The sequence below is a fragment of the Armigeres subalbatus genome, chromosome 3 (assembly GCF_024139115.2).
Source record: "Armigeres subalbatus isolate Guangzhou_Male chromosome 3, GZ_Asu_2, whole genome shotgun sequence".
Taxonomy (NCBI): Eukaryota; Metazoa; Arthropoda; class Insecta; order Diptera; family Culicidae; genus Armigeres; species Armigeres subalbatus.
The window spans coordinates 311,511,675-311,528,915 of NC_085141.1; the positions used below are offsets into that span (position 1 = coordinate 311,511,675).

At 41.4% G+C, this 17,241-nt stretch overlaps 1 protein-coding gene across 2 annotated transcripts; it reads right to left on the bottom strand.

Annotated features, from left to right (window-relative positions):
• Nucleotides 1–4,026: 4,026 nt before the first annotated feature.
• LOC134220764 (cationic amino acid transporter 2-like) lies at nt 4,027–16,983 on the bottom strand. Of its 2 annotated transcripts, none has more exons than XM_062699868.1 (4): nt 16,836–16,983; nt 5,941–6,301; nt 4,855–5,880; nt 4,027–4,682 (listed from the first exon to the last, which is right to left on the bottom strand). In XM_062699868.1, the coding sequence occupies exons 2-4, from the start codon at nt 6,293–6,295 to the stop codon at nt 4,288–4,290; spliced, it is 1,776 nt and encodes a 591-aa protein (XP_062555852.1). In that variant the 5' UTR covers nt 6,296–6,301; nt 16,836–16,983; the 3' UTR covers nt 4,027–4,287. The 2 variants fall into 2 exon arrangements, with proteins under 2 accessions (XP_062555852.1, XP_062555853.1); XM_062699869.1 differs by having other exon boundaries at nt 16,813–16,983.
• Nucleotides 16,984–17,241: the final 258 nt, after the last annotated feature.

Genomic DNA, 17,241 nt, shown 5'->3' on the forward strand with positions numbered 1-17,241 from the left:
CCTACGGCCATTATCCTTCCCATCGTACTTTAATCTCCAATCTGAGATTGGAACCCTTTTCAAAGGCTTTTTTGACCCTTTTCTATGCTTCTTTTTTCTACTGTCGCGCGAGCTTGAGCTTTCTGTCGAACTAGAGCTTTCCGAAACTGACGCTGATGTATTCTGCGCGGACGAGTCGTCTACCGAATCAGTAGAGAAACTGATTCTTCTTCCTTTTTTCTTATGAGAACTTGCGGACGGATTAACTCTCTTAGTGCTAGCATGTTTTTTTGGCTTGCTCTTCAGAGGTTTGCTTAGCTTCCCTTCTTTAATACTTTCAACTGAGCTTTCTGTACTACTTTCGATGTTAGAAAGTTTTGAATCAGAGTGTTGTTGAGCTTCATTTCCTTCCGGGTTTGAAAAATTGATAAAATTTTGCAAGTCCTGTTCGTCAGAATTTCTCACGTCTTCTTCTTGTTTTGGAAACTCCAGCTTAACCATTGCAGGTTCTGTTTTAATTTTTTCATTCAACGTTAGCAGAAGTTTTTCAAGTCGACGTTTTCTTTCGACATTCTGTGCTGTTTCTTCGATTCTTAATTTCTCTTGTTCAATTTTTTTTCTCTGCTACTTTTTTTTTGTTCCGTGGTTTGGATAACAAAACTTTTGAAGTGCTGAATCAAATCAGCAGCTTTTTTGCTGTCGCCTTTCTGATAATCTTATCAAAATAGCTTCCGATTTCTTCATAGATTTTTCTAGTTCTGATTCTTTAATACGCTTTCATTTAAATACTCCTCCACTTGCTTCGATTTCCTCTTTTCGGGTCAAGTTCCATAGCGCTCGTGGATTCATTCAAAACATCAATTTCATTCCTAATTTCTTTCAAAGCCATAGTCACGTCCTTTTCTAATTTCTCTGACTCTTCGCATAACTCTTCTCCTCTACCATTCGGTTTAGGGAAGTAATTCTCAAGTAAGTATGCAGAGCACTGACTCAATTCCAAAATTTCATTTCGGTATTTCTTAGATTGAGAAGCTCTTGAAAGTAGAAAGGATCTCACTCTATAATGTACGAAATGTGTTTTGAGTTTCTCTCGTTAGCGCGTGTCGGTTTTAGGGTTCTCTAACAAACCACCTATTACTTTCAATTTTGATTTAATAATAGAAATTTCTTCTACTATATTCCTCCACGTAGGAGAGTGGGACACTGCCACATTACCCATGTCCCTCTCAACTTTCATCCGATCTTTCAGTTTACGTCTCTTTATGCTCTCATGCTCATCTAACCCGAAAAATATATTACGGATTAGCAGCTCATGCTCTACTTCGTCTATCGAGAGATGCGAAACATCCATGTGTTTATACATCGGTTGCAAATCCATTGTTGCCAGTGCCAATCGTCGAACACTACCGATGAAAATTTGAAAAAGCTTCTAATACTGAGAATCTAATGCTGAGTAGAATCAAGACCCATTAATCGAAAAAAATACTAATACAAATTCGCGATTTTCGAAACAAAATTCCGTAATTTGGTAATTGATTATTCTAGGTGTATACTTTTGCGAGTGTTCGCGCACTAGTAAGTAGAAACGAATTGAATATTAGAGCCTAAAAAGAATTCCCGGTGAGTGATCACCCGCTTTCAGCACTCCACTTTCAGAAAAAACAGTCTTCGCAGATTGAGTTATCCTAGCTTGGACCCTACTTCACTCCAGATCACTCGTATTGTATTCCAGATCAGTTTAATCAGTTAGTTGGGCGCCATTTATTATCTGCTGGGACTCCCTTTGAGCTCCGCTACCAGCTGAGGCCTCTCAACACTAACTTCAGGGTCGGCTCGGAACACTGATCGGAAATACAAACACGGTCTATGCTTTTTACCAACTTTTATTGTGTACTTACAATGGTAGTGTGAGTGTGTAGTGTAAGGGTGGCGGCCGGCCGGCTTGGGGATCACTGCTGATGAGGAAGGGGACCATGCGCTGGTGTACGTTACCATGCGGCGATCGGCTGATGAAGACGACGATAGAACGTTGGTGGCAGCGGTGGGGTCACCGATTATGGGGGGGACCATGCGCTGGTGTACGTTTCCACGCGGATGATCGGCTGATGCAACGACGATAAAACCTCGCCTCTCTTGAGTTCCCCAGCGGTTCTTGGACGGAGGAATCGAGGGCTGCGGACGAAAGCTGGTCCTCATTGGTTCTCTCTCGGAGCACAAATTCAGTTTGCTGAGCCGATGTGGATGGGAAGGGAATGCGTCGCTATTACGGACTTCTCCGACGGTTCGTCCACACCTATGCAAACGATTCGTAGGTGTTCAGCTCTTCTGGTCGAATCTTCCGAAACCCTCGGATGCTCGGGGCTGACCACGAGGGCTTAGGTAATAAATACCTATGGGTCCTAATTAGGGGAATTGGGAAAGAGGATAATGTTCGAGCTAACCGGTCCACTCACATATTCTTATACCTGATTCTTGCTTGGTCTCTATGCAAGCAGACTTTCACCACTAGCCTATTTGGAGCACTATAACACGGCTTCACTCAAATTATTGTTTTAGGTTAATAAACTTCCAATGGTGCAACTATCTAGCTTGCTGGTTGGCTTGGGAAAGAAATCGCCTTTTGTCTAGGACCGGTAGCTGACCCTCAATTTCCCTCCCTTTTCCAAACGTTCCTTGTATATACTCCGTCGTCTAAACTTCCTTTTAAATCCCTGATCCCAAATAATGCTTGTATTTGTTTAGTGTATGTCAGATGTAACTTAATTTTAATATGACCGTTTCATCGGAGTGCTGTTTTATAACTTGTTTGATGTCCTAAGCTAATTGTTTATAGTTTAATCCTTGTATAGTTTTAAGACTTTAATATAAGATATTCATTATTCTCCTCTAGGCTTAATTAGTATTTAATAGTTATAGTTTAATTAGCAAACAATTAAAAATGACATATTTCAAAAGATAACTCATTCTCTTTATGACGAACAGTAGTATGCTGTTCGTCTCTGGCTCTTTTTTGTTGCTTCTCTCGCTCTGCTTCAACTTCTTCCCTAGGGTGGAGATACCTAAACGGTAACACACTCTACGTAGGGCGGAAACGAAATTTGTAAACAAGCATTAGACTGGAACCCAGCGGGACATCGCAGCAGAGGCAGACCCAAAGGTTCATGGCGACGAAGCCTCAATAAAGAAATAAAAGAAGTCGACCGAAATCTAACCTGGCGACAGGTTAAAGCAATAGCCGGGCAATGCTCGGGATGGAGATCTTTCAAGTCGGCCACCGGAGGTGTACAGGATCCCTAAGTAAGTAAGTTAATCGTCCGTCTCCCGCACAGTAGGAGTGTTCGTTCCACTACTGTTGCTAACTGTGAGTTTAAGTTTGAATGGTATCAGTAAGAACGTTTGTGATAACTTGTTGTAATTAGCTAATTACATTAATTACGTCGCCGCGAGCCCAGAGGTAGATTTTTGTTCAATTGTAGCCGAAGGAAAACTATATTGTAAATTGGTTTGTATAGTTTGTAAATAATTGTAATATTGTGAATATATTTCAGTTGAGTATCGTTTGGAGCAACATACTTTAAAATCGTTTTCATTCACTCCCGGAGGGCGTTAACAACCCTGTTTTCACCTTCCAATGTTTGTTGTGTATGAAAATAACCTAAATTAAAAATATCCTCGCATCCCCATGGCTTATTGCTTAGATTCTCGATATTTCAGTCACTGAAGGACATGTACTGCTGTAAGTTAATTGCTTTCGTGAACTTATCCAACTTTACTAGTTTTTGTTCCCAAAACTGAGGCATGCGATTATATTTACAAGTTAATTACAGTTGCACTTTCATTCGAGAGCACAATTACCGAAACATGCTTGAACCGGATTGTGCACATCGTATTGATGTTTATAAGCACGTTTATTTTTAATCAGCCCATTTCTATCTGCATGTTTATTTTGTAATGGATGCAGCGTTTTCTTCTGGCTATGCGTTGCGTTAGTAGTTCTTTGTTACCAGGGAATAGAAGGAATGGAATCAAAAACAAAGATGATCAATGTTTTCATTATTAATTATTTTGTTTATTCTCATGAGACCGAGATATGTCAAACGACTGATTTATTCGTATCAAGTGTTCTTGATGTAAAGATGCTAATGTGCATAATTTATTTTAATTTATCTCTTAATTTTGATGTCTACAATTACTGATCACAAACCGTTATTCACATTTTCTTGCAACTTTTACTAGCCTAAGCACGGAATGAAACTCATTGACTAACAAACCTTATTTGAAATAATCATTATACTATTTCTTACATAACTACACTTTTTCGAGCCCGATCATGGCAAATGGGTTCTCCAGCTGACTTTCAGACAGTGTCTGACTGCCTGGACCCAGAGCCGAATGTCGAATACCGTAGGTGAAATAAATCAGAAAGCCAACCATCAACCAAATGGAGAAACTGATCCACGTGTTGATGTCCAACTGGAACATGAGATAAATGTTGACCAGGACACTCAGCATCGGTACAAATGGGATCAGCGGGACTTTGAAGGTGAGCTTTGACTCCTCGGCGGGTTGGCACGCAATGACCAGAAAGAGAACTAAAATGGCCATGGCGAGAATGGTTAAGATCATCAGATTCAGCGGATACTGCGCGGTAAGGTAGTCTTGTCCATGGACAAGAAAGGCACTGATGATGCAGGTGACAAGCGCTAGAAAGAGTTTTTTCATTAGATCCCGATCTCAGGTGTCATACACAAATTACATAGCGCCGTACTCGTTTCGTGTTTCGTGTGAAAAATGTCGTTCAAATCGTTTGAGCGTAAATATCTTCAACAGCGCCAGGTAGTTTGTGTACGATGACTAAATATATATAATTCTTACCATAAAGTAATAAACTAATTTTGACGATCTTTGAAGAGAGCGAGTTTGGAGTCTTGGCAATGTTCAAATTGAAAAGCTGCTTCACAATCACCGACTTGTCTTGGATGGGAACACTGGTCCGGAAATTCGTATTCTCGTCATACCTCAAAACCAACACGCTTAAGGCGACGATCGTGTAAGCCAAAAGCGTGCCAATGGACATCATGTCGATCAGCTGGTGCAGGTCGAACAACAAAGCCATAGTTCCTGACAATATTCCAGATATCACCGTTGCCAGAATTGGCGTTCTTGTCACCGGGTTCACCGTCCGTAGCTTTTTGAACATAATTCCATCTGATGACATGGCGTACAGGACACGCGGTAGAGGGAACATAGCTCCCAAAGAGTTTGTGCACAGTGAAAAGATCGCCCCAATTGATACGATCCACTTGATCTCCTGCCATCCCAACCAGTCGAACAAATTCGGAAACGGAGCGATTGGATCTTGATTGTAATACGGTAGTGCCATTGTCAGAACAGTAGCCACTCCAAAGTAAGACAGAAAAATGATCAACAGCGAAAATATAATCGCCAATGGGATGTTCCTGGAAGGATTCTGGGCCTCTTCCCCGGTGGTTGCGATGCAATCGAATCCAACGTATCCGTAGAAGCACTTGGCCGCTCCTGCCATCACTCCAGCAACTCCGTATGGCATAAATCCTCCCACACCTCCTTTCACCCCTTCGGGAATATCTTCCGGTTTGATGTTCCAATTGTCTGGATTCACCTTTGTTCCAACGGAAACCAGCACAACAACGATCACTATCAGATTTACTCCAGTGAAGATGTTGTTCAAGACCGTCGATTCTTTAACGCCGTACGCCAAGAGAGCGGTAATCGATAGTACCACGCAGAATGAAAATAGGTCCGGGTATTTCCCTAGAAAACTAACTCTGAATTCCACGATGCTTTGCAGCGTATTCGCCATCCGGTAGTCGATGAGCGCATCAATATATCCGCTCAATCCGCGAGCCACACTGGCAGTTCCTACAAGAATCATAAACAATTCATCTGTCTGAAGTATGCATTCTGCCAAACTATACTCACCAATGATGTACTCCAACATCAGATTCCACCCGATGGTGAACGCAGCAAACTCTCCAATCGTGATGTACGTGTAGATGTAGGCCGATCCGGCCTTCGGGACCCGAGCCGCAAATTCTGCGTAGCAAAGTCCGGCAATGGCCGCCGCCAGCGCAGCTATCACAAACGATACCACCACACCGGGCCCGGCCTGTTCGTAGGCGACCGAGCCGGCCAGAACGTACGCGCCCAAACCCAGCGTGCTGCCAACGCCAAGCCCCGTCAGGTCCAGCAGGGTGAGGACCCGAGCCAGCTTCGAATGGCTACCGTCATCGTCGTTCGGTTTTTTGCGACTGATCGCTTTGAAGAATTTTTCCATTGGAAACTGCAAATAATAAAGTTGAATTTTTGTTTTTATTTTTCATTTTAACAAATTGAACAAAGTTCGACATTTCCTGTAAATTATTTAAATATGTTTTACTAATTAATAAAACTAAACTTATAAAATGCCGTAGTTGACGAAACAGCCTTTTACCCGTAGCACATACTTGCGTTAATTAACTGTCTCCCAACCACACGTTGGCGAATGTTGTCCCTATGAGCTATGACCTATGAAGCCAATTCCAAGCCCATTAGTAATGATACAGCTTTGGTAAGAAGTTGCCGTTCGATACCCGCTTTTCCACATTTTCGTCCCATCTTATTTTCGTTGACGTTAACTCATTTCCAGTTCCGTCTGTTTATCTGTGATGCAAGGATTTTAAAGAATAAATGTATAATAGCGGCAGGAATAAAGAGTTTGGCACCGTCCTCTTCTAATAACGCCAGCGCGTAGAAGCGTATTTTAATAGTCTCGAATGATTCTGTAGTATAATAATCAACGGTATGTTGCTAATAACATCGTTGAATAGGAATAACATAATCAGATAACAACTCTTTCAATACTACTTTCCTTTCATCTAATTTACGACATCCGCAATTAAGAGGTACAAGAGACCATGCATCTTCCGAAAACAACTCGTTGAGTCACTGCTCTACTATCTCTAATGCGATCCTTCTAATGAGCAAATCTTGACACCGAAACCTCGATTGCTATACTGATCAGTCAGCCAACCCTTGTTTACAGTGCAATAACCTCGCAGGGTCGAGAATGATCGCACGTTTCCGTGTCACGCCTCATTGCGCACGAGCTATGCACAATTTCATTCTTGACTATGTATTTTTAAAATGCATTGCAGCTATAAACATCGATGTAAAACGTCACCGAATTCCATCTCGTCCTTTATACTATATATAGTGGCCCTGCAAGGCGATAGAGAGATATAAAAAGGGTGGATCAAAAATTAACTATGTTAACTATGGCACCTACGGGCCTCGTACGATGTTTCGGATTTTGATGGCTTTTTCGCAAACGTGACCTTTAAGTGGTCTTGTTGTATAGGGGTTATCACGCCTATCTAAAGAGTAGGAGGTTGAGATTTCGAGTCCCTCCAAGACACGTGGATTCTTTTTCGAAAATTTCATATCATTTCGAAACATGTGCTGTGCATATGCACAGCCAAAATATTTAACAAAAAAAAAAACTCGTGCGATGTGTTTCTCGATCGTCTGCGGCGAGTGGTCAAACTAAAGGACGAACAAGTTGAACTTGGCATGTGAAATTTGAAAAGTGATTTATTTCCAAGTTAAATTGAAATAATTTGAAATAAAATGTTTTTGTTTTGATCTATTTAATTGTATGTATGTCCCAATGTAGCACTTCAATTGCCGGACCCTGTAGTTCCTACTGAATTTGCATCAAGAATCATAGAAATAATTATCCGCAATCGATCTCAAATCTTAGCGATCATAGAATAAATTGGCTTTTAGAAGTAAATGGGGCAAAACAGCCATTTTTAGTGACAGTCCAGGCTGGACTAGGGATCCTATATTAAGAGATGTGCGAATACTTTTCCAGACGATTTAGCAACGCTGTTACTTTCGTAAACAAACGCTGCCAGCACTTGCCATGGCGCAAAATGTTGGAGCTCGAACATGACTTTGCGTATAATGGCATTTTCTGATTTCGTTATCTAACATCCAACAGTGCATTATCACTAAAATAAAAGTGCAATACAAATGAACAAAGTACTATGCATAAACTAGACTACTTCAACTTGCCAATGTAAAACAAATTGTTTATTCGACAAAACTTTTCGTAAAATCTTTTTCATTACAATCGCAATACCTTTCAATCCGCAACAATAACAATGTTCTTTTGGCTCAGATTCTGACAGCTCTCAATGCTCGATTGGCTCAAGATGGCTGCTTTCGCATATCTCTGAATGTAGGATCCCTAGGCTGGACTATACACAATTTATACTATTCGTATTTTCTACTAATTAAGCATCAGAAAACACAGAAATCGTTAGCCGAAATCTATTTTAAATTGTAGCTGTCATAGAAAAACTACGATTTTCGTGGGTAAATGGGGCAAAATGGCCACTTCCAGTCATGATCCAAGGCCAGAATTTATAACATTGGTATTTTCTACTAAATTAGCATAAGAAAACATGGAAATAGTTAGCTGCAATCGATTTTATATTGTAACTGTCATAAAAATACAATTTTAAGGGGTCAATGGAGTAAAACGGTCAGTTCCAATAATTCCCGGTGAATGCAAAAAGCACCATTCGATTTGTCGTGGATTTTGCTTTTAGGAAAGGTATTTTCCGGTGTAGCAAGTAGCCGCAATAGATTGGGTCGGATTTACCCCATTGGTTGTCCGATGAGGAAGAAGCCTAGTCAGGGCCTGCTGTAGGCTGATCAAATGTCATGAAATCGTTCGTTTTGCAACCCTCACAGTAAATAATGGAACATACTTTGATACTTACCGCTCCTTGTAAACGGTTTCAGAAACTTTGGATCTTTATTCGATGAAAATAACAATAACATTGAGTGCGAGAAGATTGAGCAGCTATACTGTTCTCAAGAAACACGCAAGTTCTATCAGAAGCAGGACGCATTCCGCAAAACCTTAGTGTCGGGAGCCAAGATGCGCATGAACAACGCTTGAAGTCCGTAACGTTCGGATTCGTGATCGGAAAATTCCATTATCTCATGATAGGTGTTAAATGTTCAATCTGTACGACCTCTGGTCGAATACGATTTCCATGACTTTTTTTTAAATGATATCCCGGATTTATATCGACTCCGTTTATTACTTTATCGAGATTCCATTGCCACGGCATCCTTGGTTTGCCTCTGCTGCCAGTGGTACCAGATTCCAGCAGATTTCGTCTCCGCTCTTTCGTAAAGTGTCTGGCCGGCCACAGATCACGCATTGAAGTTGAGTATTTGAGGTTTGGTGCATTGACTGGACCGATTGGATCTTCGTGTTTCGTAGGCTCGCGAGAGCCTGGCCTTCTTGATCCGTGTTTCTATGATGATCTTGATTCCGCCGTCCGACGCTGGTTGGCTTCGAGGATGTTAAAAGTTTCCGACCTTCTCCACTGGTTGCCCGGCTACCATGGGGTTGAAGGATTGCTAGTGTTTACTTACATTCAATGATTTGAACTTGTTGACGTTTAAGACACTTTTTGATAGGGGGCTGTTGCGGTAGCAGACCAACTCGAGGTCGTTCGGCTGCTCCATGGTGATGTGCCGCCAAAGCGGGCCATAATTTCGTTGGTTACGATGGAGAACGCTAGCGGAAATAGATTTAACCATCCGTGCATCACTCCAGCGCTATCCGGATAAGGGTTGGACAGGGCTCTGTTGTGCAGGACGTTTGTACCCCGTTTGGCATAAAGTCATTTGGCATAATGGCCGTTTGGCATAACGGCCGTTTGGCATAATGGTCGTTTGGCATAAGGTCATTTGGCATAATTGTTATTTGAGCTGTGTAATGGATAAGTAAGATTTGTTGAGCCATTCAGTTACGTGATTTCCTTCATATGGGCAATAATTTGGAACGGAGTTGTACGGCGTGACAAATTGAGAATAAAGAAGCTTCCTGTCAAAACAGGACCATATGAAATGACGCACCTACCGGCAAGATAGATCAGCATTGAATTAAATTGACATTGGATTTTTTTCTGTAAGGGAAAGCCAGAGTACATGAGCAAACGGATTCTAAGAAAGGATCGTATCTCCCCTTGCATTGAACCGAGCGTACAAAATTCTTGAATTGAAAGAAGGAGTCATATTCTGTTTGGCTTCTGCTGAACAAATGCCTCCTTTGAAAGAAGGGATAATTATTTCCTTTTCCTTAAGCCGAGCAAATACCTCAATTGAAGGAAGAAATCATATCGTCTCTTGCCGTCTGCCGGGCAAATGCACCTTTTGAAAGAAGGGAAATATCTTCCCATGTCTTAAAACAAGCAAGTTCCTGAGTTGAAAGAAGGAACCATTTCGACTTTATGACATTACATATATCCATTACCCATAATGCCATTACCCCAAAGGCCACTACCACGAACGCCATTACCCGAATGAATGTCATCACCCATCACCCCGAGTGGGAAACTATCTCGAATGACCCAGTACTCCCCGTAGTCCTGATTTCAAGTTTAAAGTTTATTTCAGTGAAACAAATTTTAATCAATGAAAATTTATTTATAATTCATGTGATTGATTATTACTTGTTTTACGTCTTATTCAATAGCTTGTTGAGTAAATTACACAATTTTTACGAGAATTTTTATCGTGGATCCTTACTTATTTTTCAATCCTTTTACAAGTTTCACCGTTTTGGATTCACGATTTTTCATCAAACTCGAACTGTTTGAAAACAGTATAAAACGATTAGTTCTTGGTCCAAAAACTCCAATTACATATCATAAGCTACCTGTGAAGATTGTTTGAGCTAAGGTGAGATTTTCGAGAAAATTTCAGCTCACATCGACTGGGCTTGAAACGGCTCGCGAACATGTATTTAAACATAATAAAGAGGTAGGAAAAGTTGCTTTTGAAATTTGCCGGGGATAATTCTTACTGTGACAAGAAGGGCATGACGACAAGACTCTAGAATGAGAAAGTCTCTTCTGTTCTTCGAATATGCTTGTTCCTCTAACGGCATGGAAACCGAGCAGGTGCCTAATTTGGAATGCGATCCTGAAAGAAGCGATCATATCTTCCCCCGCATTAAACCGAGCAAATGCCTGATTTGGAAGAAGGAAGCATTACGTATTTCGTTAACTGCCGGGCAAATGTATCCTTTGAAAAATTGAGCCATATCTTCTCTGATGTAACTGTCGGGAAGATCCATCCTTTGAAAGAAGGCATCATATCCCTCTTTGCCTTTAACCGAGCAAATGCCTTAATTGAACAAATGAATCAAATCTCCTTTTGCCTTCGCCAAGAAAATGCATCATTTGAAAGAAGGAGCTATAGCTTCCCTTTTCTAAAACTGAATATTGCATACATTGAGAATAGGAACCATGCATATTCTCCCTTGTGATATGCCTAAAAAATGCATTACTTGAAAAAAAGAAGCATATACTTTTTAGACTTATGAACGACAAAGTATGCTTTTAAAGAAATGAATATTTGTCATGCAGAAATAACTTCATTTTCTTTCCATTGCACTTACAATTTTGCTGTTTGAATTTCCGTATATTGTAGTTTGTTTTAGTCAACGACGATCTTGCTGCTGACGCAGAGGTAAAAAGTTTTTAAGTGAAATAGGCAGATAATAAAAAGTCTAATTAAAGAACCTTCAAGCAGTGATTTGATAGAATCTGAACTTTAATTCGAAAAAATCTATTTAGAACATCTCTTTTATAATGTTAAAGTGACAATCATTATAAATAATTGAACATATTATGCATAAGTGTCGAAATTGATGATTACACAACTATTATGCCAAATGACCATCATGCCAAACGGCCATTATGCCAAACGGTCGTTATGCCAAATGACATTATGCCAAACGACCTTTATGCCAAACGGCCTTATGCCAAACGGCGTTATGCCAAACGAATTTATGCCAAATGACCTACCACCGTGCAGGACACTGTTGTGCAGAATGCTGCACTTCGAAAATTCGTCCTGCACTTCGGTGAGACCCACCGTTTTGTCCACAAATCCCTTGCGTCTAGGGGCGTCACACAGACGATCGAGGGCTTTTTCGAAGGATTTTCCTCATATGATATTCCGCGGTGGAATCCTCCATGCTATCGTAGGACAATCTTGTCTATCTTTCCAGTTACAGGGACTTGAAGAACTTGGAACGGGAAGTAGATGTTACATAATGTGACAGCGTAGAAGAACAATTAACCGCATTCAAGAATACCGTTATCGAAACCAGCTAGAACAATCTGGGTTGAGCTGCGCACTTAGCGAAAATAGTGAATTACTGATGCAACCCGACGGAAGGTTGAGGACCGTAGAACATCAAAGACTGTGATAGAACGAGAAGACGCAGGACATACGACTTCCGGCTCCGAATCTCCAGGAAATGCAGCAGAAGATCGGCCGGCAAAAAGGCAACAAAGCCCCTGGAGTTGACCAACTACCAGAAGAGCTGTTTAAAAACGGTAGAGAGGCACTAGCTAGAGCGCTGCACTGGGTAATTACCAAGGTTTGGGAGGATGATGTTTTGCCGCAGGAGTGGATGGAAGGTGTCGTGTCAAAAAGAGCTATAAGCTGGATTGTGGCAACTTCCGCGCAATCACAATACTAACGCCGCCAAAAGGTACTCTCCTGAATTTTATGCCGCCGACTAACACCAATTGCAAGAGAGTTCGTGGGGCAGTGCCTGGCGGGATTTATGGGTGAACATCGCATCGCAGGGATTGACACGATTTATTTTTTATTACCAGACTAATGCTAGAGTGGCCTGTGCAGTATACAAAAGTCTTCTCCATTCAGCTCGGTCCATGGCTGCACGTCGCCAACCACGCAGTCTGCGGAGGGTCCGCAAATCTTCCTCTACCTGATCGATTCACCTTGCCCGCTGTGCACCTCGTCTCCTTGTTCCCGTCGGATCGTTGTCGAGAACCGTTTTCACCGGATAACTGTTGGACAGTCTGGCTACGTGCCCGGCCCACCGTAGTCTGCCGGTTTTTGCGGTGTGAACGATGGATGCAACTCGTGGTTCATTCGCCTCCTCCACGTACCGTCCGTCATATGCACCCCACCATAGATGGTATACAGCACTTTCCGAAAACTCCCAGTGCGCGTTGGTCCTCCATTAGCATCGGCTAGATCTCGTGTCCGTAGAGAACTACCGGTCTTATAAGCGTTTTGTAGATATGTAGTCAGTTTGGTACGGCGGCGAACTCTTTTCTATCGGAGCGTCTCGTGGAGTCCAAAGTACGTACGATTTCCTGCCATGATGCGTCTTCGAATTTCTCTGCTGGTATCGTTATCGGAGGTCACCAGTGAGCCCAAGTACACGAGTTCTTCAACCACCTCGATTTCGTCACCACCAATACAAACTCGTGGTGGGTGGCTTACGTTGTCCTCTCTTGAGCGTTGTCCTCTTCCTATCATGTACTTCTTCTTCGACGTGTTGATAACTAGTCCAATTCGCTCAGCTCAAATTTGACTCTTGACAAAGCAAAAGTGCTGATCCCGGTAGACGAAGGATCATATCTGCAAGTTAGCGATAAAAAGGTCTACAGTGCCAGCTGAAATTATTTGCCCATCCTGCAATAAAAGAAATTTGCTTCAATCCAACACAATCCACTGCGTTCATTATTTTACGTGTTAGATAAAAGCTGAGAAAACGCAAAGAATCTGTATCTTTGAATTGGAGCGACGTGGGACAATAAGTCGGGCAGAATCAAAGTTGAATAAAATTCATAGCCAGTATCGAAAATGAAACATTGAAATTGCTTCATCAAACACAATTCAGAAAACCAACACCTAGCAATCAATAGAACTGGAAATGGGCTTTCATACCGTTTCCATCTTCTATCCCTATACCTACAACTTGATTAGTTCTAGCAGGTAACTGTTAGAATTCGAAATGAGCGAAAAAGCTCGTTTCGGCATCCAATTAGAATACATATACCACCCTTTCATTCCTATCACACTTGGCACCACGTTAACCAAGATAAACCTCTGCCATAGAACCTACACCCAACCAGAGATTGCAACATTTTATTGCAATCTCGCATTAGTTTCGCGTCCAGTTTGCCATAATTTGCGATAAATGCACAGGCACGTCAGGCCCTTGCATTAGGTTTCCGGTCACGAGAAAATAAGAACTGCTTATGTGTTAGTGTCTACACATTGAATCTAATCCCCATCGAGGAGTGAAATGCGATATACTTCGACAACCTCAGCAACCTTACAAAAAATTCCGTCGAAGACGGGTATTGAACCCGGACCCTCTACACTTAGCACATCTAGACTGACGCGCTAACCATCCAAGCTATTTACCAGATGAGGAACGATGCGACCAAAGGCAATCATAATCCACGTTTCATACTATGCGGATGTTACAAGTGGAAGGGTAATAGGGATACCAATGAGTGATACGAGTGGAATAAGTACCATGCATATTTGTTTCCTTTTCCCTCATCAAGCTAAATGGAATCGGGAAGATTGTGTGGGTAAAAGTTATATTGCTGTACACGATTCATATACTTGTTTTATGATGAGCCAACGAGATTCGTTTGGATGTATTGATCGAAACCAAATAAACTGACTTAATGCAATGAGCTGTATTAACAAGTATGGCATTCTCTGATCGGTTTGAATGCGAGATTTGATACAAAATGCTTAATACAAAGAATGTCACACATAATTGAACCGTTTGTTTGAGAAACTGCATATGTAACATTTTTGGCCAAAATGAGATTTTTATATATTCTGAATCCTCGTCCAAAAATACGTATTCTGGCAAAAAATACGAAAAAAAAAATTTTGTTCAGGAATATATGAAAAAAATTTCGTTTGTTTGAGAAACTACATATGTCCACGTACTTTGAAGAGCAATTGTGTAGTACTGCTTAGATTTTTTGCACTGAAAATGCCCCAGGGTGTTGAGTTTTGCCAAAAACTATTGATCTGTATCGAAGAAATCGAAAGATTCGGTGCAAATTTGTTCAAAACCAGTTTTTTGTTGTTTTCTCGAAATAGTGTAAAATGGACTTATGCAGTTTCTCAAACAAATGATTCAATTGTTTTGGGTGTATAACCCCCAGATTCCAATAAAATTCTTTAGGAACTCGTGGCGAGTGCAGAGGTGTACTCGGCTTGCAGTGGGCGAGTGATTGCATCATCAATTCCTTCCCATCCCCGATAGACCGTGAGGACGTGACCAGTGCCGTTATAGACCATTCAGAATATTGGAGTCCTCGAACTGTGCACAATTAGGTTGGAGATCAAATCCCATGCTTCAATCCATTGATTCTCTGTGCAGTTGTGATTGCTCTGGTAAATCACGGAGTAGCAGCTACGAAATGCACGGTCATTATGCTCATGCTCATGCTTATGTATTTTTAATACGTACAGACCCGAAAATCACTCGGTCATAAGAATAGGTGTTGCTACCCAGCAATACCAGAAAAACAACAATCAAAAATGATTCGATATCTGTCAAAAGTAATCTTGCTCTGCGAGCAGGGTTATTCGATAATTATTGAATCGTCACTTCTAAGTATAATTATCCAGAATTTTCCAAATAAGACAGACCCTAAATAGGGGGGATGACGGCTTTGGCAGATTTTGTTCTATTATTGTCAGGGGTTTTTTATGACTGATTATGCTCAAATTTGGCCTAAACATTATTTGCATATAAAAGAATATTGTGGCCAAATTTCATAGAATTCGGTCGACAAAAACCCCCCTGACAATAATAGAACAAAACCTGCCAAAGCCATCTGTTTCCCTAATTCTTTTATATAAATTTTTAATTTTCACAAATTTTGCCGTTGTATAAAATAGTAATATAGTTTGATTAAAAGGGTATTGAATAATGATGACTCGTACACACTTGAACCACTACTGTGAGAAATTATAGATCATCAGGTATGGAGCACCCATGCACCGTTGCAAAACTACCGGCGGTGGTAGCGTGGCGCACACCTGTAGGGGAAGAGGCCCCAAAACGCCCCCCCGATGCAAAACGCCTTTTGTGGTTTCCCTCATATTTACCGTCATTAAGATGTCCGTAACAAAACTAGATCTAAAATTATGTAGGATAGGCGAAGAAAGTTTCAAAATAGTGCATGGGAAGGTCGGAAAAACCGAAAATTTCCACATTTTGAAGAATCATCTAACATTTTGGCGAGGCAAAACGCCCTAGTGGCAATAACCTACAAAGTACTTGCGTCTCCACGGACTATCCATACTAGAATGCTGATTCGCCGACGCATGGTACTTTGTTCCCTAGGAGCTGCTAGCTAAAAGGCGTTTTGCCTCATGAGTTTTCCGGCAACAGAATATCACCACTTTTTTGAAATGTGAATATTATCAATATGATTGAGATTTTTGACAATTTTTGAATGGCATCAACTAGCTATCTTGTTTAACTGATGCATAATGTAAAAATACCCATGAATAGCGTTACAAATAAGACAATAGAGCAGTGTTTGCTTAGCTAGGGCATATTGCCCCCCTTCCCCTATTGTAATTGTCTTTCTATTCAACAACGGTAAATGGTGAAGTATTTGCGAATCACCCTAATTTATCTCTCGCTTTGCAGAATACTGTCACACTGTCACCATAAAGATGAACAGCCCTTTCAAGATGGTACGTCACGAGTCCAACTTTGAATCGCGTGATTTATTTTTGGCACATCGTCATAACAGCAGTACGAAACATCACCAATTCACAAAAATCTCGAATTTCCCGAAAAGTATCAAACAGATTGAACCCTTCACAACTATCGTTTGCCAGAATTTATGTAATCGTCTTTTTTCGCTACAAGCGCTTCAAGCCAACATTGTTTCGTACTCTCACCACCGTGACCGATCGTAACACACCTCTAATTATTGTACGCACCGTCGTCGTAACGCACCGAATACGTATCGGAAAACCGCGGGATACGCGTGAATATTATTCGACCGTGAATCACGTGCACACCTCCCGGCAGAAGCGTTCAGAACCTTTGAAACAACGACCGATCTTACAGCTGTGCAAAATTGGACTGACCGTGCACTATTTTTAAATCCAGTTGTCGCCAAATAGTAGTAAGTTGAAAGGTACCAATGTGATGGGTTAATGAAAACGAGCCATATACCTCGACCGCGTGTCGTCATTACGCTGCGAGTTCGCGCGCAACGGTAAGGCGGCCGACGCCGTCGGCGTCGTGTGCGATTGGTGGTTCGATTGAGCTTGTTGTATTTTAAGCCTCGTGTAATGTGGAATGCTTAATTTTAGGCGCTCTTC

Excerpts from the sequence above, each read along its gene's own strand:
- LOC134220764 (XM_062699868.1), bottom strand. The coding sequence starts at position 6,295 with ATGGAAAAATTCTTCAAAGCGATCAGTCGCAAAAAACCGAACGACGAT. Across the intron at positions 5,881-5,940 it reads GATGTTGGAGTACATCATTG|GAACTGCCAGTGTGGCTCGC; the intron begins GTGAGTATAGTT and ends TGATTCTTGTAG. Across the intron at positions 4,683-4,854 it reads AATTAGTTTATTACTTTATG|CGCTTGTCACCTGCATCATC; the intron begins GTAAGAATTATA and ends AACTCTTTCTAG.